Below are 20157 nucleotides of genomic sequence, written 5' to 3'. Positions count from 1 at the left end.
ACATAGCGGAAACTCATAACTCCTGTTATTCAGTATATGTGCATCTCCCTCCTGTAATGGTGTAGTCTGCTCCGAATCCTAAACTCTGTGCGCTGGCCCCCAGCAAGCCTGGGTTCAGGCACGGCTGCCCTGGGGCTCAGGCGGTCTGAGCTGTCTTCAGTGCTGATGTCTCCCGGTCAGGGCTGCAGCAAGGCAGGAGTCTCCTTCCGTGTTTATACAAGGGCAGCCATGGTTGGCTTTAGAATCTTGGCCAAGAGGAATACTGTCAAGATTTCTGAGTTTTATTCCCAAAGCAAAAGCAGGGTGTCTGGAAAGATGGCTCTGGATGCTTTTGGAGCTAGATCTTGCTGGTGTTTTCCACTGCTCTCGAGACCGTTTTCAGGTTTCCAGAAGGGCCCCATGGCTCCCCGTATGGCAGAACCTAAATACGCTCAGGTCTCCTACAAAGTCTAACTCTACTGAGAGCAGAACCGGTCGCTGGCCACTCCCTGGCTGGTCCGCCAGCAGCCGCGGGGCTGTCAGGGCTCACGGGCGCTATTACCCGCTGGCTCGCCGCCGCTCAGACCCAGAACGCATGTTTGGTTGTGAAGACGAGTGGTTCATATTCTGGCCCCTTCTCTCTCCTGTCCCCTCTGTATTCCTGCTGAATTTCACAGCCCTCTGTGCACAGCCCCGAGTGCTCAGCCCTTACCCAAGCCAGGAAGGAAGAGAAGGCTCTGTACAAATGGGGCATTAATGCTTGGTGAATCCAAAGATAGCTAACTGATGTGTGCATTCAATTACGGTGAGTTTTTCACTTAAAAGACTCCCCAGGAAGACTAGCTTTATTCTCATTTCTGGGCCATGAGCAGTTAATGAAGAAAACATATCAGAATTTCACCCGAGTTCCCCAGAGCTGCCTCTAGACCCCACACAATTTTCAAGTCACCTGATGAAGGAGAACTTGCCAGGTGAGATTACACAGGCTGGAAGGTGATAATGGGGAAGGGGGTGTCTTTTCTCAACTTGTTTTTTGGTAGGTGACATCACCATCCTACCCCTCATAAAACATGGCTTTGGGCTTAAGTGTGTCCACCCTGGAATATTTCCCGTTATAAACTTTAGTCTTACTTAGATCTAGTCTTTGTTGAGTATAGGTGAGTATAAACATTTGTATTTGTCACATGAAAGTCAAATCATTTTGCTCAACCTATCTAGGGTGTGTGTATGTGTGTGCATGTACGTGCGTGTGCCAGTACTGGGGCTTGAACTTGAGCTCGGGGCCTGGGTGCTGTCTATTGACATTTCCCCTTCAAGACTGGCACTGTATCATCTGAGCCACAGCTCTACCCACAGCTTTTTGGTGGTTAATTGGAGATAGAAGTCTAATGGACTTTCCTACTTGGGCTGGCTTCGAACTGCAATCCTCAGATCTCAGCCTGCGGAATAGCTAGGAGTTCCAGCATGTGTCCTGCATTGGAAACATCATATATTGCTTGCTTCTTTGTTGCTCTGAAGGGACAGTCGGCACCTCCCTTCCGGTGCGCTAGCTGACCCTTCCCACCCGGGGGGAGGGGGGCGGGAGGGGGGGACGTCAGAGGGAAGGGGCGGCCGGGGAAGGCAGCAGACACAGCCTGGAACTCTGAACCCTGGTTCTGCACTTTGCGCTATGAAACTTGGGCAGAATATTTCAGCTCTGCCAGGCACCCGTGGCTCACGCCTGTAACCCGAGCTGCTCAGGAGGCTGAGATGGGAAGATGGCAGGGTTTGAAGCCAGCCTGGGTGGAAAAGTCCCCACGACACTCTTATCTCCAACAAACTCCTCAAAGAAGCTGGAAGTGGTGCTGTGGCTCGAGTGACAGAGTGCTCGGCTTGAGCAAAAGCTCAGGGACAGCGCCCGGGTCCTGAGTTCAAGGCTCAGGGTGGCCATCCCTGGGTTCTTGTCTGTAAACATGGCGATGACAGCAGCCGAGAATCATGGAGCTAGCGTGGTGCTCCACACAGTCTCTGGTGCAGAGCGACATCAGGTGCTGGGCTGCTTGGATCTACTGCGTGGTAGAGGTGATGCCACCAGAGGTGGTTTTTTTTGGCCAGTCCTGGGCCTTGAACTCAGGGCCTGAGCACTGTCCCTGGCTTCTTTTGGCTCAAGGTTAGCACTCTGCCACTTGAACCACAGCGCCACTTCTGGTTGTTTTCTGCATATGTGGTGCTGGGGAATCGAACCCAGGGCTTCATGTATACGAGGTGAGCACTCTTGCCACTAGGCCATATTCCCAGGCCCCTGCACTGCTGCTTTTAAATGTCTTGTGTCCCCATGGCTCCCCGCTCCGAGTGCCATCCTTGCTTCTTCGGGCACCTGGATTTTCTAGAATCTCCCTCTGCATGCGGTCCCTTTCCTAGGCACCCATGGGTCCTCCTTCCTTCCTTGGGGTTTTCACATGGGCGAGCATGTATCACGTCTTAATAACTGATCTTGCTCACCTTAAAGAAGGCACAATTGTGTGGAGGAGGGTGGTGAAGACCTCCCAGCCTTTGAAATCAGTTGTGACTGAACTGTTAACCAGTTGTTGATTTTGCACTGACTGTTTATGCTGCAAGCTTGGTGTGTTATACTCAGAGTGCTTTCTGCACGCACACACACACACGCACAAGAGTTGATTGAATAGATGTGCCTTTGGCCTGCAGGTGACCACCTCGAGATCAAGTGGTTAATTCCGGAGTTAGAAGGGAGACGCAGACAAATGTATTTGTACCTAAGTTATCTGGGTAGCTTTTGAAGAACGCAGTCCAGTAGGCTTGATTTTGTCCTTAAAGGGCCATGGTACCTATTGTCCCAACAGAATCATAAACATTTTCCATTTGGGACTAGCTCAGCGATTTCTCAAGCGGATCTCCGCTCCTGCGGACAGGTCCCAGTCCTCTGGAAAAGGCAGCGACGGGCTCTGACACGGTGGCCGGGGGCGAAGCCGGGGCCGCGGGGAAGGCGAAATGTGTATTCTCATGGTGCTCTCTGGCCGGCAGACTGCAGCGCAAGAGTGAGGGCAGGGCCTCTTCCTTCTCCTCGCACGCACTCATCACCCAGTGTAAGCTCGGCCACGGCAGCCATGGCGGGGAGGGGGTAAGGACGCTGTGCCCTGGGAGTGGATTTCAGTCTCCCGCGCCCCGAGATGGCGTTTCTGAGAGCTGAGAACGCCGGTGTCCTCGCTCACCAAGGGAACAGAGGCAGAGCAGTGCTCGTGTCCTCGTGAGGCTGCTTGAGGACAGCTCCGGCCTTCAAATACATCAGCCGTGTACACACACGCACACACACACACACACACACACAGGTCCTGAGGCTTGAACTCAGTGCCTGAGCATTGTTCCTCAGCTTCGTTTGGCTCAAAGCTAGCGTTCTACCACTTGAGCCACAGCTCCAGGTCCAGCTCCCTTTTGTGATTAGAGGAAAATGTCTCATGGACTTCTCTGCCCAGGCTGGCTTCGAGCTGTGATCCTCAGATCTCAGCCTCCTGAGTGGCTGGGGCTACAGGCGTGAGCCGCTGGCACCTGCTGTAGGTCAGTCCTCCTGGTTACGTCCTCATCTTCTGCATCTTAGGAACAGTCCCCATCGCTCAGCACCCAGCCACGTGCACGAGTGCTCACGCCTCCATCCGAGCCGTCCTCACTGACCGGCACTTCGGCGGGTAGGACTCGGCCTGGGCCGCGGGGGGGCACGCGTGCCTTACCCGCAAAAGGCTGTGATGGGCACCGGGCCCTCTGGATAGTTGCAGCAGCATCCTTGGCCCATACAGCATGATCAGCACAGGGAGGTGGCTCGGGGCATGGTAGGAGAAGCACGGGCGTGTGCCCAGTGATAGTCCAAATAATTTTATTCCCCATTCCTACAAACCATTTTCCCTGATTACATGGGCCAGAGACATGAGCCACTGGCCTCCCCGGGCTGGAGGCTGCCAAAGCGACCCAGGCGAGGACCTAAGCCCTCAGTCTAGACTGCACCGGGCCAGTCCCATGGGTTCTTGGGCTTAAGTTTGGGTCAGCCTCTCTCCACCCTCCTCCCTCGCCCAGAACATTTCAGGTGTGTGTGGGGGGGAAGGGGGGGCTCTTCCGTACCTTGGATGACAAGTGGAAGAATCCTCGCCCGGAAGGGGGCTGGCTTGCCTGTTCTGTGTGTGCCACGAGCAACAGGGGTGTTTGTTCACAGATCAGCAGCAGCAGCAGCCTGCGCTGTTCACCTGGGCCCCGGCTAGCGCCTCCCCGCACCTGAGTTTCCTGTATAGATGGAGGATACCCGATGTTGGCAGAGTTATTTCCCTCTGATGCACTTCATAGAAACTCTTTCTTTGGAGCTTAAATCCGAATTCGAATCCTAGAGCCTGGAGGTCAGTAATGTCAGGAATACAGCGCGGGGCCCGGTCTCTCCGGCTGCTGGGAGCTGGCACGGGCATGAATGGGATCAATTCCTTACAGCACCACGCAGAGACCTCTGGTGATGCTACCGGACGCCAAGGGCTCTGGGCACCCTGGGGAGGGTGCGCCGGCCCTAGCGTCTCCTCGTCGCTGGAGGTCAGGGCCAGTGTCGAGTGGACACCAAGTCCATTTATGACGCTCCCTGTTCCCTTTGGTTTCTATCCTCACGGTGGGTTTAACCTGACCAAGAAGTAATTACACCGTTATTTTTTATGTGGTGCTTTATGACTTGCTTTTCAAAATTGGTTTCCAGCATCTCATGAGCTAATAGCAACAAATGTGCGATTGTAGTGTTTGCGCCATCAGGAGAGCCGGGGTTACTGGGGAAGGGGCCGCGCCCATCGCCCGCACAGCGACTGTAACTCCCGAGCAGGTGCGCTGCTTAGCCAAACACCTATCGAATCTAAGACGCCAGGGACCCATACGAAGACCGCCAGGACCCAACGGGGCGGAGGAAGCTCTGGTTAGGTTTGCGTTGTGTCTTGCTGGTATTGTGTGGTGACAGGTGCAGACTGAAAGCGAGTGGAAGTAAGAACCTTACTGGGGGGCGTCCGCTGGGACGCCCTCTTTCCAGGTGCTTTCTGAGCAGGAAAATGTTCTCATCCTCCCCTTCCAGCCGTGCCGGTGGGAATCAGCAAGGGTGAGGGAGAATTCTGGACTAATTCCCATAGCTCTTCTGGGAGAGCAACAGCACTTGGTTCTCAGGGTACCTGGGGCCCCGTACTTCTCTTTAGAACCTGGGTGTCTGCCATCTGGGGCTGAATTTCTTCTGACACACTTGTGCCTCTTGTGACGAGAGAAGCTTCAGTTGAGCAGATGCCTGTGCTGTCCATACTGTCCTGTGTTCAGCGCTCTGGATGTCAGTAACGGAGGCACAAGAAAACTAGCCTGTGGATTACAGGCTCCCGTCGCCTGGCATGCTGTCGTGTGTGCCAACACCCTCACAGTCGTCCATGGTAACACTCGGCCTCAGAGCCCGACTGGTTCGGTACCCTGCAGCACGGGATAGTGCCGGCAACTCCTTTACATTTTAAGTTCTTCATTTTTTGTTCCAGGGACGTTATTCCTCCACACTCTCCTTTCTCTTTGGCTTGCCCTTGTGTGGGTTCCCTGTATGTTGGTTTAATCTCTGGATCTTTCTGTCATCATCCTCAGCCTGTGGGCATTCCCCACAGTGCTGCGTGCCCCCAGCCTCGTCTCACACCAAGGGCTACACTGTCACCTGTGTCTTGGTGTGACCCACAGACAACCGCCCTTGATCTTTGTCCTGAGATTCTGTGCTCTATTTCCCGCCGTCTACAACCGGTTTTGCCTGGGTATCCTGTGGGCACCTGAGATCCAGCGTGTCTGAAACAGAATGCATATTTTCTAATGTAGTTTTCTTCCTGCACTTAAAACATTCTCACTAAGTAACCACTTCACCTGCCCAGGCAGATGAGCTGGGTGCAGCAGAGGCTTCCGCCCTTCTTTGTAACCTCTCGCGTCTAACATGGCACTGATGTCATGTAAATTCTCTTCCAAAATGTCTCCTCCCAGGCCACCTCACCATGAGTTGGCTTCTCAACTTCCCATTTGGACCCTTGCAGTAGTGCTGACTGTAAAATTCACCCTTCCCATGAGCCCTGTGATAATCTGTGTGACAGACAGATCAACGCATGTCACCCCTACAAGATGGGGAATGTAAATAACTCCATGGTTGCCCACTTACTGCAGTCCTTAGCAAGACAATCGAGGCCGCTATTCTTGCCCATGGTTAATCTTCGACTCTCCACTCCCCACACCCAAGCTACACTCTCCCCAGACTTCAGTGCTCACTCTGGCTTGCTTTTTTACCTCTGCTTGACTCATGCTGTTCCTTTTTCCTGGATTTCTTTTCCCACTCATGGGCAGATGTTCCCCTTAGCCCAGTGTTGTTCCTCTGCGTGGTGGAGTTGGACTGGCGCGGAGTTTTGTGGGTTTTGTGTCTGTCTGGGTGGCTGGTGATGGGTCTCCTGCCTCCTGGATGATTTCTTCCTCCTGGGCCCAGCAAGATCTCAAGCTGAACCCACAGCCCATGTTGGCGGAGCCGGGGCCCTGCGCTGTCTTTCCCTGTCTCTCCATCTTCTCGCCTTGCACTCAGCGGGCATGCAGGTTGACCTAACATGTCTGGCATCTCAGGTCTGGAAAAGAAACCGCGTCCTAGCTTGGCGTCTCCTACTTATTTTTGCTTTCACATATTGAAACTGTTGCGTCCAGTTGCAGAAAGCCCCGCGTGTCCGGGTGATACTTCAGGATCAGAGGTGGGAGAATTCTCTGAGCCGAAATGTCAGGTTAGTGTAAGGAGGGAAGAGGGAGTGAGAACCAACAAGTGAACCACACCCAGTGTTCTAGAACATTTGGGTCCTGGGTTGCCCCATTCAGCACACTGTCTTCCGTTCTCTAGACCGAGTACCTTGAGAGTAAAGGTGACATGGGGAAATCTAACGAAGTCTGTAGCTCACATGCGATCCCTTGTTTCTGGCCCATGGCAAGTATTCTCGGTATGGAAGTAAGAGCTGCCCGTTGAGTATTTATTATGTGAGGGCAACGGACAGGACCAGGAAGACGCAGGAGAAGCCAGGTGTCTCTTCCAGAAGGCATACGGCTGCTCAGTGATGTGCTCCAGATGCAAACCCAGCCACGCCTTACTCTGGGAGGGTTGTTGGAACAAAGGGATGGAGATTGTGCTACTGGACAACTCCAAGCCAGATGACATCGGGAGTAGGTGGCATAGATTTCTGCAGGAAATAACATAAGGCTAAGGGAAAAAAATAGAAGAAATTCGAGCTAGAAGGTAAGAGCAAAAAAGTGTGTTCGAGTCTCTGGGCTGGAGGGGCCTCGGTCGTGACGTGCCGTGTTGGTGGCCCCTGCTTGTCTTGCTTAGGCTGTCCTAGCCCAGCGGTTAAGAGCAGGGCTGCGTCGGAATCTCTGCCCTCTCGTTCGTTGTGTGTATAGGGTTAGGCACCGTGCGTGACCCATCCAGTCATCGGTTCTCTTCTCTGTGTGATGGAAATGATAACGGTGCCCTTTGCAGGTCAGTATGTGGAAGTTGAACAGGCCAACCCCTGCGACACACGTGGTGTGGGGCCCTCCGCACGCGGCTGCTGTAGTTCTGTCGCACAGAGGAGTCGTGTACAAAGGGGTGCAGAGGGTCCCGATGGCACCCTGGGATTTACTTACCTGGGTGCTGCTGGGTGGACCCCCTCTCCTAAGCCCCGCGCGCCACGGGGGCCGCTCGCGGGGGGGCGTGGGACGTTCTGACCCTGAGAGCAATGGCGACCCTGCACGTCCTTCAGACGTCACGCGCGCTGCTAGCTCGCGGGAGCTCCGGGCCCCGCACTGGCGCGCTGGGTTGGTTGCTTGAGGTCGCTCCGCACCTGGGCGGAGCCGGGTTTGCAGCGGTTGCCGCGGTGAAGATGACTCACAGCAGCGGGCCGAGGCCGGGGAGCTGCCCCGTGCGCTGCCCGGCCTTCCTGTGCTGGCCTCGCTGAGTTGTCCCCGCGCCGTGAACTTCAGTGCTGTGGAGCGCAGCTGTAGAGCAGGTGTCCTCAGACAGAAGGCCAGAGGGAAGCTTCTAGACTGTTTCACTCGGGCGGAGTGGATGCTGGGGGAAGGCTGACTTCATTTGTGTCCTGTCAAGATGCTACTTAAGTTGGATTTGGGACCAACATCCACTTCTTATCGCCGCGGTGAGCGCAGGCCTCCCCGCGCCCTGCCCGCTCTAAGTTCTTCAGCCACTAAGGTGTTCCCCAACACGCATTTCATCCTCCCGCATCTCCCAGCGTTCGGATCCACTCCTTGCTCCTCAGTGCAGTTGGTGATCTGCTTGGAGCCGAGTTCTTTCAGTGTTTGGGGATTGCTTTTCTCCCCAGTCGGTCTTTAGACCTCTTCTGCTCCCTGGCCGATATTGGGAGCGGCGGGGAGCCGCTTTCTGAGTTGTCTCATAAAACCCTCATATTACCGATCGCAGGAAAGGGCTCAGCGTGGCTCTCCGGGCTGGGCTGGAGCGAGGCGTGGGGAGGGCTTCCTAGGTGCGGCGCCTGGCTCGGTGGGTGCCCCCGCTGAGAGCCCGAAGCTGCTGGTGGCTTGTTCTAGAAGAGTAATAAGTATTGTTGTTTAGCAATTGTGCTGTTGAAATTCAGCTCCACTATGTCTGACAGTATTTATCTAAAATACTTTCCCTGGTGCGTGTTCAAGTTCCAGTAAACCGTGTCTTGTTGTGCGACCTTTTCATTTTCCAGTGAAAAGGATCAGCTCGTCAGATAAAAGCTACACGCCGGAGTACAGGAAAAATGCGTGCTCAGAAAATCCAGGCATGATTGAAAACAAGATGTGTTAAATCAATGCGGTTTATCGCCTGCCTATTCCCAGCAATTGCTGTTCTAAGCTCATTCTGAACACACACGGCTTGATAAAAGTCCAGTGTCACAGTGCTCGCTGGGGTGGGGACGCACAAACATGTTTATGAGACAGGCCGGGTGATCCCCCCCCCGCCCCCTTGATAACAGTTACAGTCAAAACTCTGCGGAAAGAAACCCGAGGAACAATTATAGAAGTAATATTATTCTTGGTGTATCAGAAGGTATGTCAGGGGCAAAGAGAGAATTATAGATTGATTGATCCTTAAATGTTAAGGGAGGAAGACAGAGCACGCGGCCTTCAGCGCGCCAACACCCAGCATCCACCGGGCCGTGGGCGCCACCCGCTCTTCTCCCCTCGGGGGACACACGTGGCCAGGAGACGCGTCATAAGCCATCCAGAAGGGTTTCGTTGGGGTTTTTTAAATCAAAAAATGAAAAATGTGGAGAGGTTTAAAAAAAACGAAGATGGAGCTGTTGGCTTTAGCTGTAGTGTTAGTTTGAAACGAGCCGGTTTGGAAATGTCAATGAACACCCTTGGAGGGCACCGCCCGCCCGAGCTGCACACCCGGTAACCGGGGCGGCTTTTCTCATCAGCGACCAAGTAATTAGCGGTCCAGTGCTCGCTGATCAGGCCGGGTCGCGTCCCGGCTACCACGGGCAGGACGGGGGGGGGGGGGGGGGTCCGGTCCATCGCAGACGCCCTGCCCTGCTGGGAATTAGGAAACCATTTGTGTAGCTCAGCCACACTGCGTTTCCCAAATGTGAGCCCCCAGGGCAACACAAGCAGCCATGGCCTCCTGTGTGTGTGTGTGTGTGTGTGTGTGTGTGTGTGTGTGCACGTGTGTACTGATGCTGTACGTGCAAAGAAATCCACAAGTGACTTTTAGTGTTGGGATTTTGTCGGTCCCTGAAGAAGTGGTCTAGTCGGTTTGGTAGCAAGATTTGTCCGTGTACTACAAGTGGAGGTTCAACAATATTCAAATCCATCATCTTGGAGTCATAAGTACAACAAAAATAATGAGACCACTAATTTTGGAGGAAATATTTGATATATTTATTATCTTTGACACTTCAGCTCTTTCTGTGCCTCAGTTTCCCAGCTGGGAATTGGAAGTAGTCACTGTAAATAGGCAGGTCGAGGGCCTACTGTAGGAACCCGTGGGCTAATGTTGGCGAGCACTCTGTTTCTGCTGAGTCCCCGCGATCATGAACTCCCTTCCAAACCCACAGAAGTCCTGCTAACTACAGAATGACGGAGTGCAAGAAACGAAAACACTGTTCTCTTACACATGACCTTACATAGATGACCTTAAAAGTCACCTGTTGACGTGTAAACTGCTATCCATTTGGGGCAGGATCGTTAGGGAATAGACGTATAAAAGGATTTGAAACATGCCCATTCTCTCAGGCACTGAGTGCTGTTCACTGTGGCTCTTCTTAAGTCTGGAAAATCTTCCATCGCATTCATGGAGGATTTGTTTCGTGTCCTGTGACTTCACAGCCGTTTATGGAGAAGGGTGTGTGTGCAGACGTGTATCGTCTCTATTCGTGTCAGTGCTGTGGGCACGTCCGCCGCGCGCACAGGCCAAGCCACAAGCGTTCCCGGCCCGCGGACGGCGCACGGCGGATCCCGGGACGCAGACACGTCGTGCAGTGCTTCCGTTCCCAGCAGCGCCCCCCTCAGGACGCAGACACGTCGTGCAGTGCTTCCGTTCTCAGCAGCGCCCCCCTCAGGACGCAGACACGTCGTGCAGTGCTTCCGTTCTCAGGACGCAGACACGTCGTGCAGTGCTTCCGTTCTCAGCAGCGTTCCCCCCTCAGCACAGCGTTGGCTTTGTGGAATGAACGTGTGACGTCACTCGGGGGGGGGCCCCGGGCTCCCCACGAGGCAGGCATCCATCCCCAGCTCTGCCGCCTCCTCCCCTCCTCCCCACCTCCTTGCCTGTCCACCCCACCCTTCCCCTGCTGTCCCCTCCGGCCCTCAGGTCCCTCCTCTGCTCTCCTGTCCCTCCTCTTCCCCTTCCTCTCCGCCGCTCTTCCTCCTCTGCCCGTTGTGTGAATGTCTTCCCCCCCTGCCCTCCAAACTGCTCTGCTCCTTGGTGTTCTTCTCCACCGCCATTGTCTGCTCCTCTACACCACCTCCCCTCCCCTCCCTCTCCTCCTCCTCCTCTCCTGCTTTCCCGCCTCCTTCTCTCCTCCTCCTCATCTTCCTCCTCCTCCTCATCTTCCTCCTCCTCCTCTTCTTCCTCCTCCTCCCTCCCTCCTCCCTCTTCCTCCTCTTCTTTCCTTTCCCTATCCTCTTCCTCCTTCTCCCTTCCTCCTGCTCCTTTCCCTCCTCCTCGTCCTCCCCTCCACCTCCTCCTCTCCCTCCTAATCCTCATCCTGCCCTCCTCCTCCTCCTCCTTTTGTCCTCCTGTCTTCCTCCTCCTCTCCTCCTGTCTTCCTCCTCCCCCCTCTTCTTCCTCCTCCTCTTCCACTTCCTCTCCTCTCCTCCCACCCCTCCTCCTTTCGTCGTCTTCCTCCTCCTCTGCTTCCTCCTCTCCCCTTCACGTCCTCTTCCTTCTCTTCCCATTTCCTTTTTCCTTTCCTGTCTTCTCCTCTCGTCTTCCCCTCCCCTCCCCTGTCCTCTGGGCTCCCTGCTCTCTCTGCTCCCTTTGCTCTTCTCCTGGACTCTTCAGTCTTCTCTTTTTTCCTAGACACCCCTCCCTCTCTTCCCTTCTCATTTTCTCTTCTCTGCTCTTCCCATTCTACTCTGCTCTGCCTTTTCTTCACCCCTTCGTGCTGCCTTTTCTTTTCTTCCCTCTTCCTCCATTTCTCTCCTCGCCTTATTGATCATCCTCTCCTATCCTCTTCCTTCCCTCTAGCTTTCGTTCTGCCTGTTCTTTGCTTCCTTTCTCTTCGGCTCCCTTCTCTGTGACTTCCCTCCTCTTCATTCTTCTCCCGTCCTTTTCACTTTTCTGCTCTCCCCTTCTTCCTATGTCTTCTTCTTCCCTCCCGTCTTCCCTACACCTCCTTTTCTCCTGTCTCCACTTCTCTTCTTCTTTCCTTCCCTTCCACATCCTCCTCTGCTTTCTACCTTCGGTCCTCTCCACTTGCCATCTCCCTTCCCCTCTGCTGCTGCTTCTTTCCTTCTCCTCCTCGTACCGCCTCTTCCTTTCATCTCCCCTTCCCGCCTCTCCTCTTCTATCCCTGCTTCACCTCTCCTCTCTTCTGTTTATTATCTTTTCTCTCTTCTCCCTGCCTCACCTTTCCTTTGCCTCCTCTCTTCTTCCCTCTCCTCTCCCTCCCCTCCCCTGATCTTTCCTCTCCTCTTTTCTTCTTGCCTCCCCCTCCAGTTTTCTCCCTTTCTTCCCTCTCTTTATTTCAAAGGTGTTATTGTAAAGGTGAGGTACGGAGGGGTTACAGGTACCCGAGTAAGGTAGTGAGTACACTGCTTTCTGAACCCTGTTCCCTCCTCCCTCCTTTTCTTCCCTCTCTTCTCTTCCCCTTCCCTCTCTCCTCCACTGCGTGGGACAGAATGTCATGGGTTTTGCCTTGTGCCAGCTCGCACCTGTGACCCTCGGTCTCCTGAGTAGCGAGGGTGACAGGCCTGGGCCACCACTCCAAGGCTCCTTGGAACTTTGAGTCTCAAAAGTTGTTACCTATCAAGGGGTTTTGAGGACCTGTAATTAAGAAGTTTGTGAGCGATTTTCTGGGGTGAGCCTTCATGTTGGTTTACTCTGCCTCTGCTGAGTGGGGACACTCTTTGATTAGAACCCCTGCCCTCACAGTGGTCCTGAGACAGCTTCTAGAGCAGGGCCTTTGCAGGAGGCTTGTCTTTCGGCCTCCCGGAGGGCGGTTCTGGCCTTCTGTGTGGTGTGCCCGCTTGGCGCGCCCCTTCTGCACGGAACACCTCAGGCAGGTAACGCCACCCCCAAAGGCCTAGAAATGCAACCCATTTTTTCCTTAACCGTATTTCTGGCTCTTGTTTAGGCATCTGGTTGTAGTTTTTTCATTTGTATATTTTAAAGTCACTCTGTAAGATAGGTTTGTGAAGATAAGTTGCTGTTTTATTGTTTACTTCTGCTTGTTAATTGAGTGACCGAGGAAAAAATGGTCCATCCTGGAAGGAAGAGGCTCTGCCTCGCACGCATGTCGTAACTCCAGCTCTGCCTGCGAGTGATGCCGCTTACTCCCGGGGTTCAAATACAGAGCAGTCAGCAGGGAGGCCGGAGCCCCGGGTGCTGGCTTTATCACTGCCTCTGCGGTGGAGCTTTTATTTATTACTTGGCAAGGAGTCGACATATTTGTTTGGACACTAAATGGCAATAGAATATCCATATTACCTTCCTCATATCTACGTTTCTTTTCATTTCCAGTCAGGTGACATCATGTCGCATGACCATTCAAAGAAGGAAATTAAAATCCCAGATAGGTTAGTGTACTGAGGCGGGCTGCTGAGCTCTAAACCCCGAAAGCAGGGGCCTCTGTGAGCTCTTGGGGGCCCGGCACCCTGAGCCCCTTTTCCCTCCCTGGTGTTTGGGGGTGTGGCTCTGCCCCCTCGGCCTAAGAAGGAGTGCTCAAGAAGGTCCTTCTGGAAGGAGGAGAGATGAGGAGGGCTTTCTTTAAAAGCCCACTCTGAGCTCAGAAAAATCCACTTTCATAACTGAGAGCCTATCAGTTTTGACTTGAAATCTGCTGGAATAATTTTCTTGGTGTGTGTGTGTGTGAAAAGTCCACATATTAATGAGGGCCAGAATGTCCTTCTTATTAGCTGTGTTGAGCTGAATTTGATCATCTTGTGATTAGTCTGAGTGCATAAAATTTAGTTGCTTTATCCAAATTCTCTTTGCACATAACATTTCCTGCTGCCCAAGCGCTGAGGCGTTGTGGAAAGCGCTTTGTGTAACTGGAGGCTGAAGGAAAGGGGTCATGTTAGCCACTGGGCTCCTTTAGGGGCTTCGGGGATAATGAGCTTGGAAGAAATTCTAAATAAAGCTTTTTGTAAGCAGCCCCAACACACTGAAATGGCCTGATACTTTTAACCATTTGACTAACTTTTTTAGATTTTTTTTTTTTTTTTGCCAGTCCTGGGCCTTGGACTCAGGGCCTGAGCACTGTCCCTGGCTTCTTCTTGCTCAAGGCTAGCACTCTGCCACTTGAGCCACAGTGCCACTTCTGGCCATTTTCTGTATATGTGGTGCTGGGGAATTGAACCCAGGGTTTCATGTATACGAGGCAAACACTCTTGCCACTAGGCCATATCCCCAGCCCTTTAGATTTTTTTTTTTTCTCCAAAGAAGTAGCTTTCCTCTGGTCCAGTGCGGTGCAGGGAGCGGACCCCTTGTCAGCTGGGGCTTGTGTCCTGCAAGCCTGCTCTTCATGTACTTACAGAAAACTTTCCAATTTTCTTAAAGCACATAAGCTTAAAGGAGTTGGTGGGAGACATTTTGAATTCAACTGTTGGTGGCTGCCTGGTCATGGTTCAAATTTGTGTCCTCAAAGTATACTGTGGCCCTAGCAGGTAAGCCAAGTGGCTTACGTCCACAATCCTAGCCACAGAGAAGGCTGAGATCGGAGGATCATGGTTCAAAGCCAGCCCAGGTAGAAAAGTCCGTGAGACTCTTATCTCCAATAACCTACTCAGCCATTCGTGGCTCAAGTGGTAGAGTACCAGCCTTGAGCAAAAGCAGCTCAGGGATAGCACCCAGGCCTTGAGTTCAAGCCCCAAGACCAGCATACACACCCCCCCCCCAAAAAAAAGAAGTAGCTAGAGAGGTGTGCCAGTGTGGAAGGACTGAAGGTGGACGGCTGGGAGGTGAGTGCCGGCCCAGTCCTACAGTCAAGTCCCCCATCTCTCCTCTGGATTGTGCACACTTTCCTCAGAGTTCGTTCTTAAGGGCTTAATGCTGTGCTGGCACCAAATGGTGAATGTTTAACAAACGCACGGCATATGCATTTCTCTAATTACCAAATAAGTGGACCATCCAATATCTTTTGGAATTTAAAAAATGCATACTTTGGCCCCATTTTATCCTGAGGATTTAAAATGCGCGGGGGGGCGAGGGGATAAGGGGCTGGTTCTAAGTCCTCCCCATCCTGCTATCATTCCTCGCTATTTAGGAGACACTCTCTGACACCCTTTATGGGGTGTGGACGAGGTGTTAGGAACCCAGTCACAGAGGCTGCTCTTACCTTTCCATTCCTCTTGCAGCTGATGGCTTTCTCTGCTTTCCTTCTTTTTCAATCTTGGATGGACCAGGAGTTCTCACTTTCTTTCTTTACCAGATTCTCAGAATTGTCCTAAGTCTGAAGGGGGAAAAATTGATTAGCCCCATTTCTACCGCGCCTCCTGAGCTTGAACACAATGAGGTCACTTTGCTGAAGAATTAACTTTATATTACATTCTTGCACAGTAGATGTGTGTCCCTGAGGTATGACTAGCCCCGCTGATGAAATAAATATACTGTGCTTTATGACTCCTCCCTCGTGACCTTCTCTGTTGATTTTCAAGAGATTTTATGAATAGTCACATATTTATACAACTGGCCAAAAGTATACTACTTATTTTTCTTATGGTCTGTAATAACCTATGCAAGGTTGTTAAAGGGTACACAGACCCCCTTTAAGGCATAGTTTCTTATGTCATTACTTTATACAAGCAGGTCAAATTCCATCTCAGCAACAATCTCTTGCTCTTAACCTTTCCCTCTGATTATAAAAGTAATATGTGTTCATTATATCAAAAAGCACAGAAAATGCACAGCACAAAGAAGGAAATTACACTAAGAATCACTACTTAGAAACAACTTTCTGCAATCTATGTTTTGACAGTTCCTTTACTATATATGTTCTTTATAAAGTAACCATATTATATATACATGCATGTATGTCTCTATAATCTATTTTTAGCATAGCACTATGTGCCAGTAGATAATACATTCCCATAACATTGATTCTGAGAACTGCATCATAGTCTATTTTAAATACTACCTCATTTTCTTCTACTCCATTCTATATCTTACCCTATTCTAAATATTAAATCCTAAATATTAAATCTTCCTTCTAGGGGAAGGGCTGTGTGTGCTTTTTAAAGTGTAATCCTTATTAGATGGCCCCTCTCACTTAGCAATTAATTTTTTCTCTAGTCATTACAACCAGAAAAATCATGAAGTTCCTTTGAATTTAGGACACTGTGCTATGTCTGGCCTATCTTTATAATGTTAGCATTTGCCTATAGTACTGGATAATTCCATGGTAATCGTTAATACTTAAATTGAGTGCAGATCAACATATGTAAACTAGAAGCAGAAAACAAATCATAAAGGCATGGGGAAATATATCAGAGGCTGTTGCTGTTTACTGTGTCTTCTCTCTGTTTTCCTCAATATAGTAGATGCTTATTTTTCTTTGAATAATGACTTTAATATGTCTAATTCAATTAACTCTTTGGGGCAGCAGGATGACTTTTCAGCTCTTTAGCTATTAGTTGTACATGATATTTAAGTTGATTGTTTTAATTGATGATATTAAGTCAGTCATGCTGCAATGAGTTGGCCTTATAGCAGAAAAGTCACATTATATTCCGACCTTCCTAATATATCAGTCTCTCCATGAATAGCCATGGGGTTCTAAGCACAATTGGAATCATTATGCAAACGATGAAGGGGCCAAGTCGGTCCAAATTCAGCTTTTAATGGTGGACTAGACTGGAAAAAAATAAAGCCAAGCGTTGGAATATTTTAGGATGCAGATTACATGTTCAGATACTACAATGATACATTTAATTTTCTACTATTTCTGGTTAGTTGTTTTTGTTGGCAATTAGCATTATAGGAGGATGTATGGATTTGGGAAATAACTTAAACTTTAATGTTTATTCCTGTGTCATGCATTTCTTGATTAAATACCACGGATTTTACGAGTAACTGATGCCCTGCATAAGGAAATCTATGGCTTTTTCTCTACAAGTCTAATTCAAAAAAATCTTCTCAAGGGTTTAGAAAGTAATTCATGAAATGGAAGGAATAATAAATATTGTGCCTTAACTCATATAATAGTATAGAGAGATTTGGTACACCTGGGTATAATTTCAGTTAATTTCCACAAGAGACAAGTTGAAAGTTTACTGTTTGGAAAAGGGCGTGTGTATGGGGGTGGAGGAGGGGAGGATTGACTGAATCTCTTATTTGCAAAAATGATTACATTATCCTAAATGAAAATGTGACTATTAACAACTTCAATAAGCATTGCATTTGGGAAAAATGGTTTTTAATAAAAACTTACTCGAAGTTCACTGTGACTTAAGATATACAAGTGAGGAAAAAGTACTTAGTCTGATTTATGTGTCTTTTGGAGGTGTAATTACTGGCTCTTTACTCACCCATGTAAAACAGTATACTTTTGTAAATGGATTTCTGGCCATATTATGCAGCCTTTTTTTTTCTTCTTACTTTATATGTGAGAGAGAGAGAGAGGAAAAAAAAAGTCCTGTCAATCAAGGAATTTTAAGGTTTATTTCCTCCTCAGAAATGATTGATAGCCTTTTAGATTTACAAGTTGACAAGTTAAAGGGTTCTATTGGTATAATTATGTACTAAATTCACAGTCTTTCAATTTAAATGTCCTTTTAAAACCACAAGATTATCATACCTGTATTTTGAAAAGTGGGCCGGTTGGTTTGGGCTGGTGTACAAATTGCTTCCCATTAGCCTTGGAATCTATTTGAATTTAATACAGTTTTTTAAAGTTAGTAGTAGGAATCTTACTTTTAAAATTTAGGTTAATGGAAATGCATTTTAAGTAAAGAATGTGGCAACTTTTAAAAAAATGTATAGCTAAATGTAAGAACTACAAAGACTGCCTTTTCACTTAGTAAGGGAGAAAATACATGGTCACACACTTTGGTTAAAGAAGAAAAGAAATATAAAAAAAAATGTTCTGTTAAAACCCCACACTTGCCATTGCTTAGAAAATACCCGGAACATAGTTGGTGGAGGGAGAAGCCATCTTTCCCCCTCTCCGCTGAGACAGGGCGAATGAATTCTGAACGCAAGGAGAAAAGAGCTATTTACCTGCCATGTTACTTAAGGGCGCACAACGAGGCCCGTTGTCTCCAGCTCCTGTTTTAGGTGTGCTGTTTCATTCTTTTTTTAAAAAATAAAGGAAAGAGGGGAGGCTTCTTTGGAAGTGAAAGGAAAGCCATGGGAGGAAGTAGCCAGACGACGGGACAGGGGGCCCCCAAAAGGAGACCCGTGGAGTCCCCCTGGTGTTTCTCCTTCAATAATGTTAGGGAGTGGGTCTGTCATTTCAGATGGAAAGGTTGAACGGGGGATATGTTAGATAGCTGTCTCCATTTATAGACACCATCAGGGCCTTGGAAGGGACCCTATGATATTCTCTGCACGGGGGGCTAGCACAGGTTTTGGTGTCACAGGAGCTCCTAGTTCTGCCACTGTTCCCGGTGCGTAGCTATCTCTAGATGAGCCCTCAGGTGTTCTGAGCTGCATGTCAACTGAGGTGGATCTGAAATCTCACATCAAATCCCATTTTTCTCGCTGGGCGTGGGGGGTCTCTGCCTTTCACCCCAGCCGTGGGAGAGGACTGCACTCTGAGGCTGGCTCTGGGCAAAACCGAGATAAACCACAGGAAAACGGGCTGGGCACTGCTTAAGTGGCAGGATACTTACCTAGCAAGCAAGCCCAAAGTACCGAGTTCAAAACCCAGTACCATCAAAAAGTAGTAATACATGGCTGAGATATAGTATGTCTCCTACCCGTAATCATGCGAGAAGGGATGGCTGTCCAGAGCACTGTCCCTCACGCGCCTCGGGGGGCGCCTCTCTGCCTGTGGGGGCAGGGGGCCAGCCATGGAGGAAGCGGGCTCCACCGGGGTCGCTCACGCGGTCACTGGTGAGCAGGCTCAGGGGGCCTCCCGCACGGCCCCGTGTCACAGGTGGCATTGGGCTGGGTGTTCTGAGAAGCTTCTAATTGTGTGACTTCTTCGTTGCAGCACTCAATGAACCCACCATCGATTATGGTTTCCAGAGGTTACAGAAGGTCATTCCCCGGCACCCTGGAGACCCCGAGCGTTTGCCAAAGGTCAGGACTAACCTCCTCTTTGGGGTACGGTTTGGGGCAAGGCGGTCTGAGCGGATGGCCCAATGCTCGGCCACGGATTCAAGTCCGGTCAGACGCGATGGGTGCGTGTTTCTCCGCTTTGGGGGATTAGTGAGAGGGGTCGACCCCACTCGCTGTGGGACACCGTGGGACGTAGGAGGGCACCCCATCCTCTCCATAGCCTTCTCAGACCTGGGACTCTGAGCAATCCGATTTTAGGGAGGAAAAGAATGAAACTAAGAAGGGTTAAGATCACTTGGCTCTGGTCACACAGTACGTAATCTGTTAACCTACCCCGTGTGGATCCTGGGTCTGAGCTGAACAGTTTATGTGCTCTGCCAACTTTGTATGCGCATGCACACACCAGGACTGGGGCTTGCACTTCCGGCTTCCGGCTCTCACTTGGCTATTCTGCTCAAGGCTGTGTTCTACCACTTGAGTCACACCTCTACTGCTAGCCTTTGGGGTGGTTAATTGGAGAGGAATCTCATTGACTTTTCTGAGGAGGCTGGCTTTGAACCAGGATCCTCAGATCTCAGCCTCCCGAGTACCCAAGATTACAGGCATGGGCCACTGTTGCCTGGGTTATACCAATTCTTTTTTTTTTTTTGGCCAGTCCTGGGCCTTGGACTCAGGGCCCGAGCACTGTCCCTGGCTTCTTCCCGCTCAAGGCTAGCACTCTGCCACCTGAGCCACAGCGCCCCTTCTGGCCGTTTTTCCATATATGTGGTGCTGGGGAATCGAACCGAGAGCTTCATGTGTAGGAGGCAAGCGCTCTTGCCACTAGGCCATATTCCCAGCCCACAGAATATATACCAATTCTTAAGAAGCAAAAGAACACCAATTTCTTTTTACCTGTGTGAAGAGCTCTACGTCTTCCTAAAGAGTAGGAGATAAAAAGAAAATTGAGACTACAATGATAAATTTAACCAAAATCCAAGATAGTCTCCTAACGTATGTCATTGAACAATAAATGACCATTAATGCAGAAAGAAGGAAACCTACCTTCCTTAATTGCTGTATATCCTTTTGTGTCCCTGAGAAACTTGGGGCCCCGTGTGGGAAGGATGGCCAAACACAGCCGATCACCACAGTAAATCCTAGCTACACTGGAACGAGGACACCCACAGTTCAGCGTGAAGGGAGTCCCACGTATGGGCTTCATGGAGCCCTTCCCTTCACCACTCACGCGGGCAGCAGAATGAAGTTTTCTTTTGGGCTTAAGTGAAAACCACCCA

At 50.4% G+C, this 20157-nt stretch overlaps 1 protein-coding gene across 7 annotated transcripts in view; it reads left to right on the top strand.

The window, feature by feature from the left end:
- Ebf1 (EBF transcription factor 1) overlaps nt 1-20157 on the top strand; it is a 381892-nt gene that overhangs the window by 334255 nt on the left and 27480 nt on the right. For all 7 annotated transcript variants that reach the window (XM_048334365.1, XM_048334366.1, XM_048334364.1 and 4 more), the window contains one exon: nt 18813-18901. In XM_048334365.1, coding sequence (XP_048190322.1) covers nt 18813-18901 — 89 coding nt within the window. The remainder of the gene's footprint in view (nt 1-18812; nt 18902-20157) is intronic.

The sequence above is a fragment of the Perognathus longimembris genome, chromosome 25 (genome assembly GCF_023159225.1).
Source record: "Perognathus longimembris pacificus isolate PPM17 chromosome 25, ASM2315922v1, whole genome shotgun sequence".
Lineage (NCBI taxonomy): Eukaryota > Metazoa > Chordata > Mammalia > Rodentia > Heteromyidae > Perognathus > Perognathus longimembris.
This window is presented reverse-complemented; position numbering and strand designations above follow the sequence as displayed.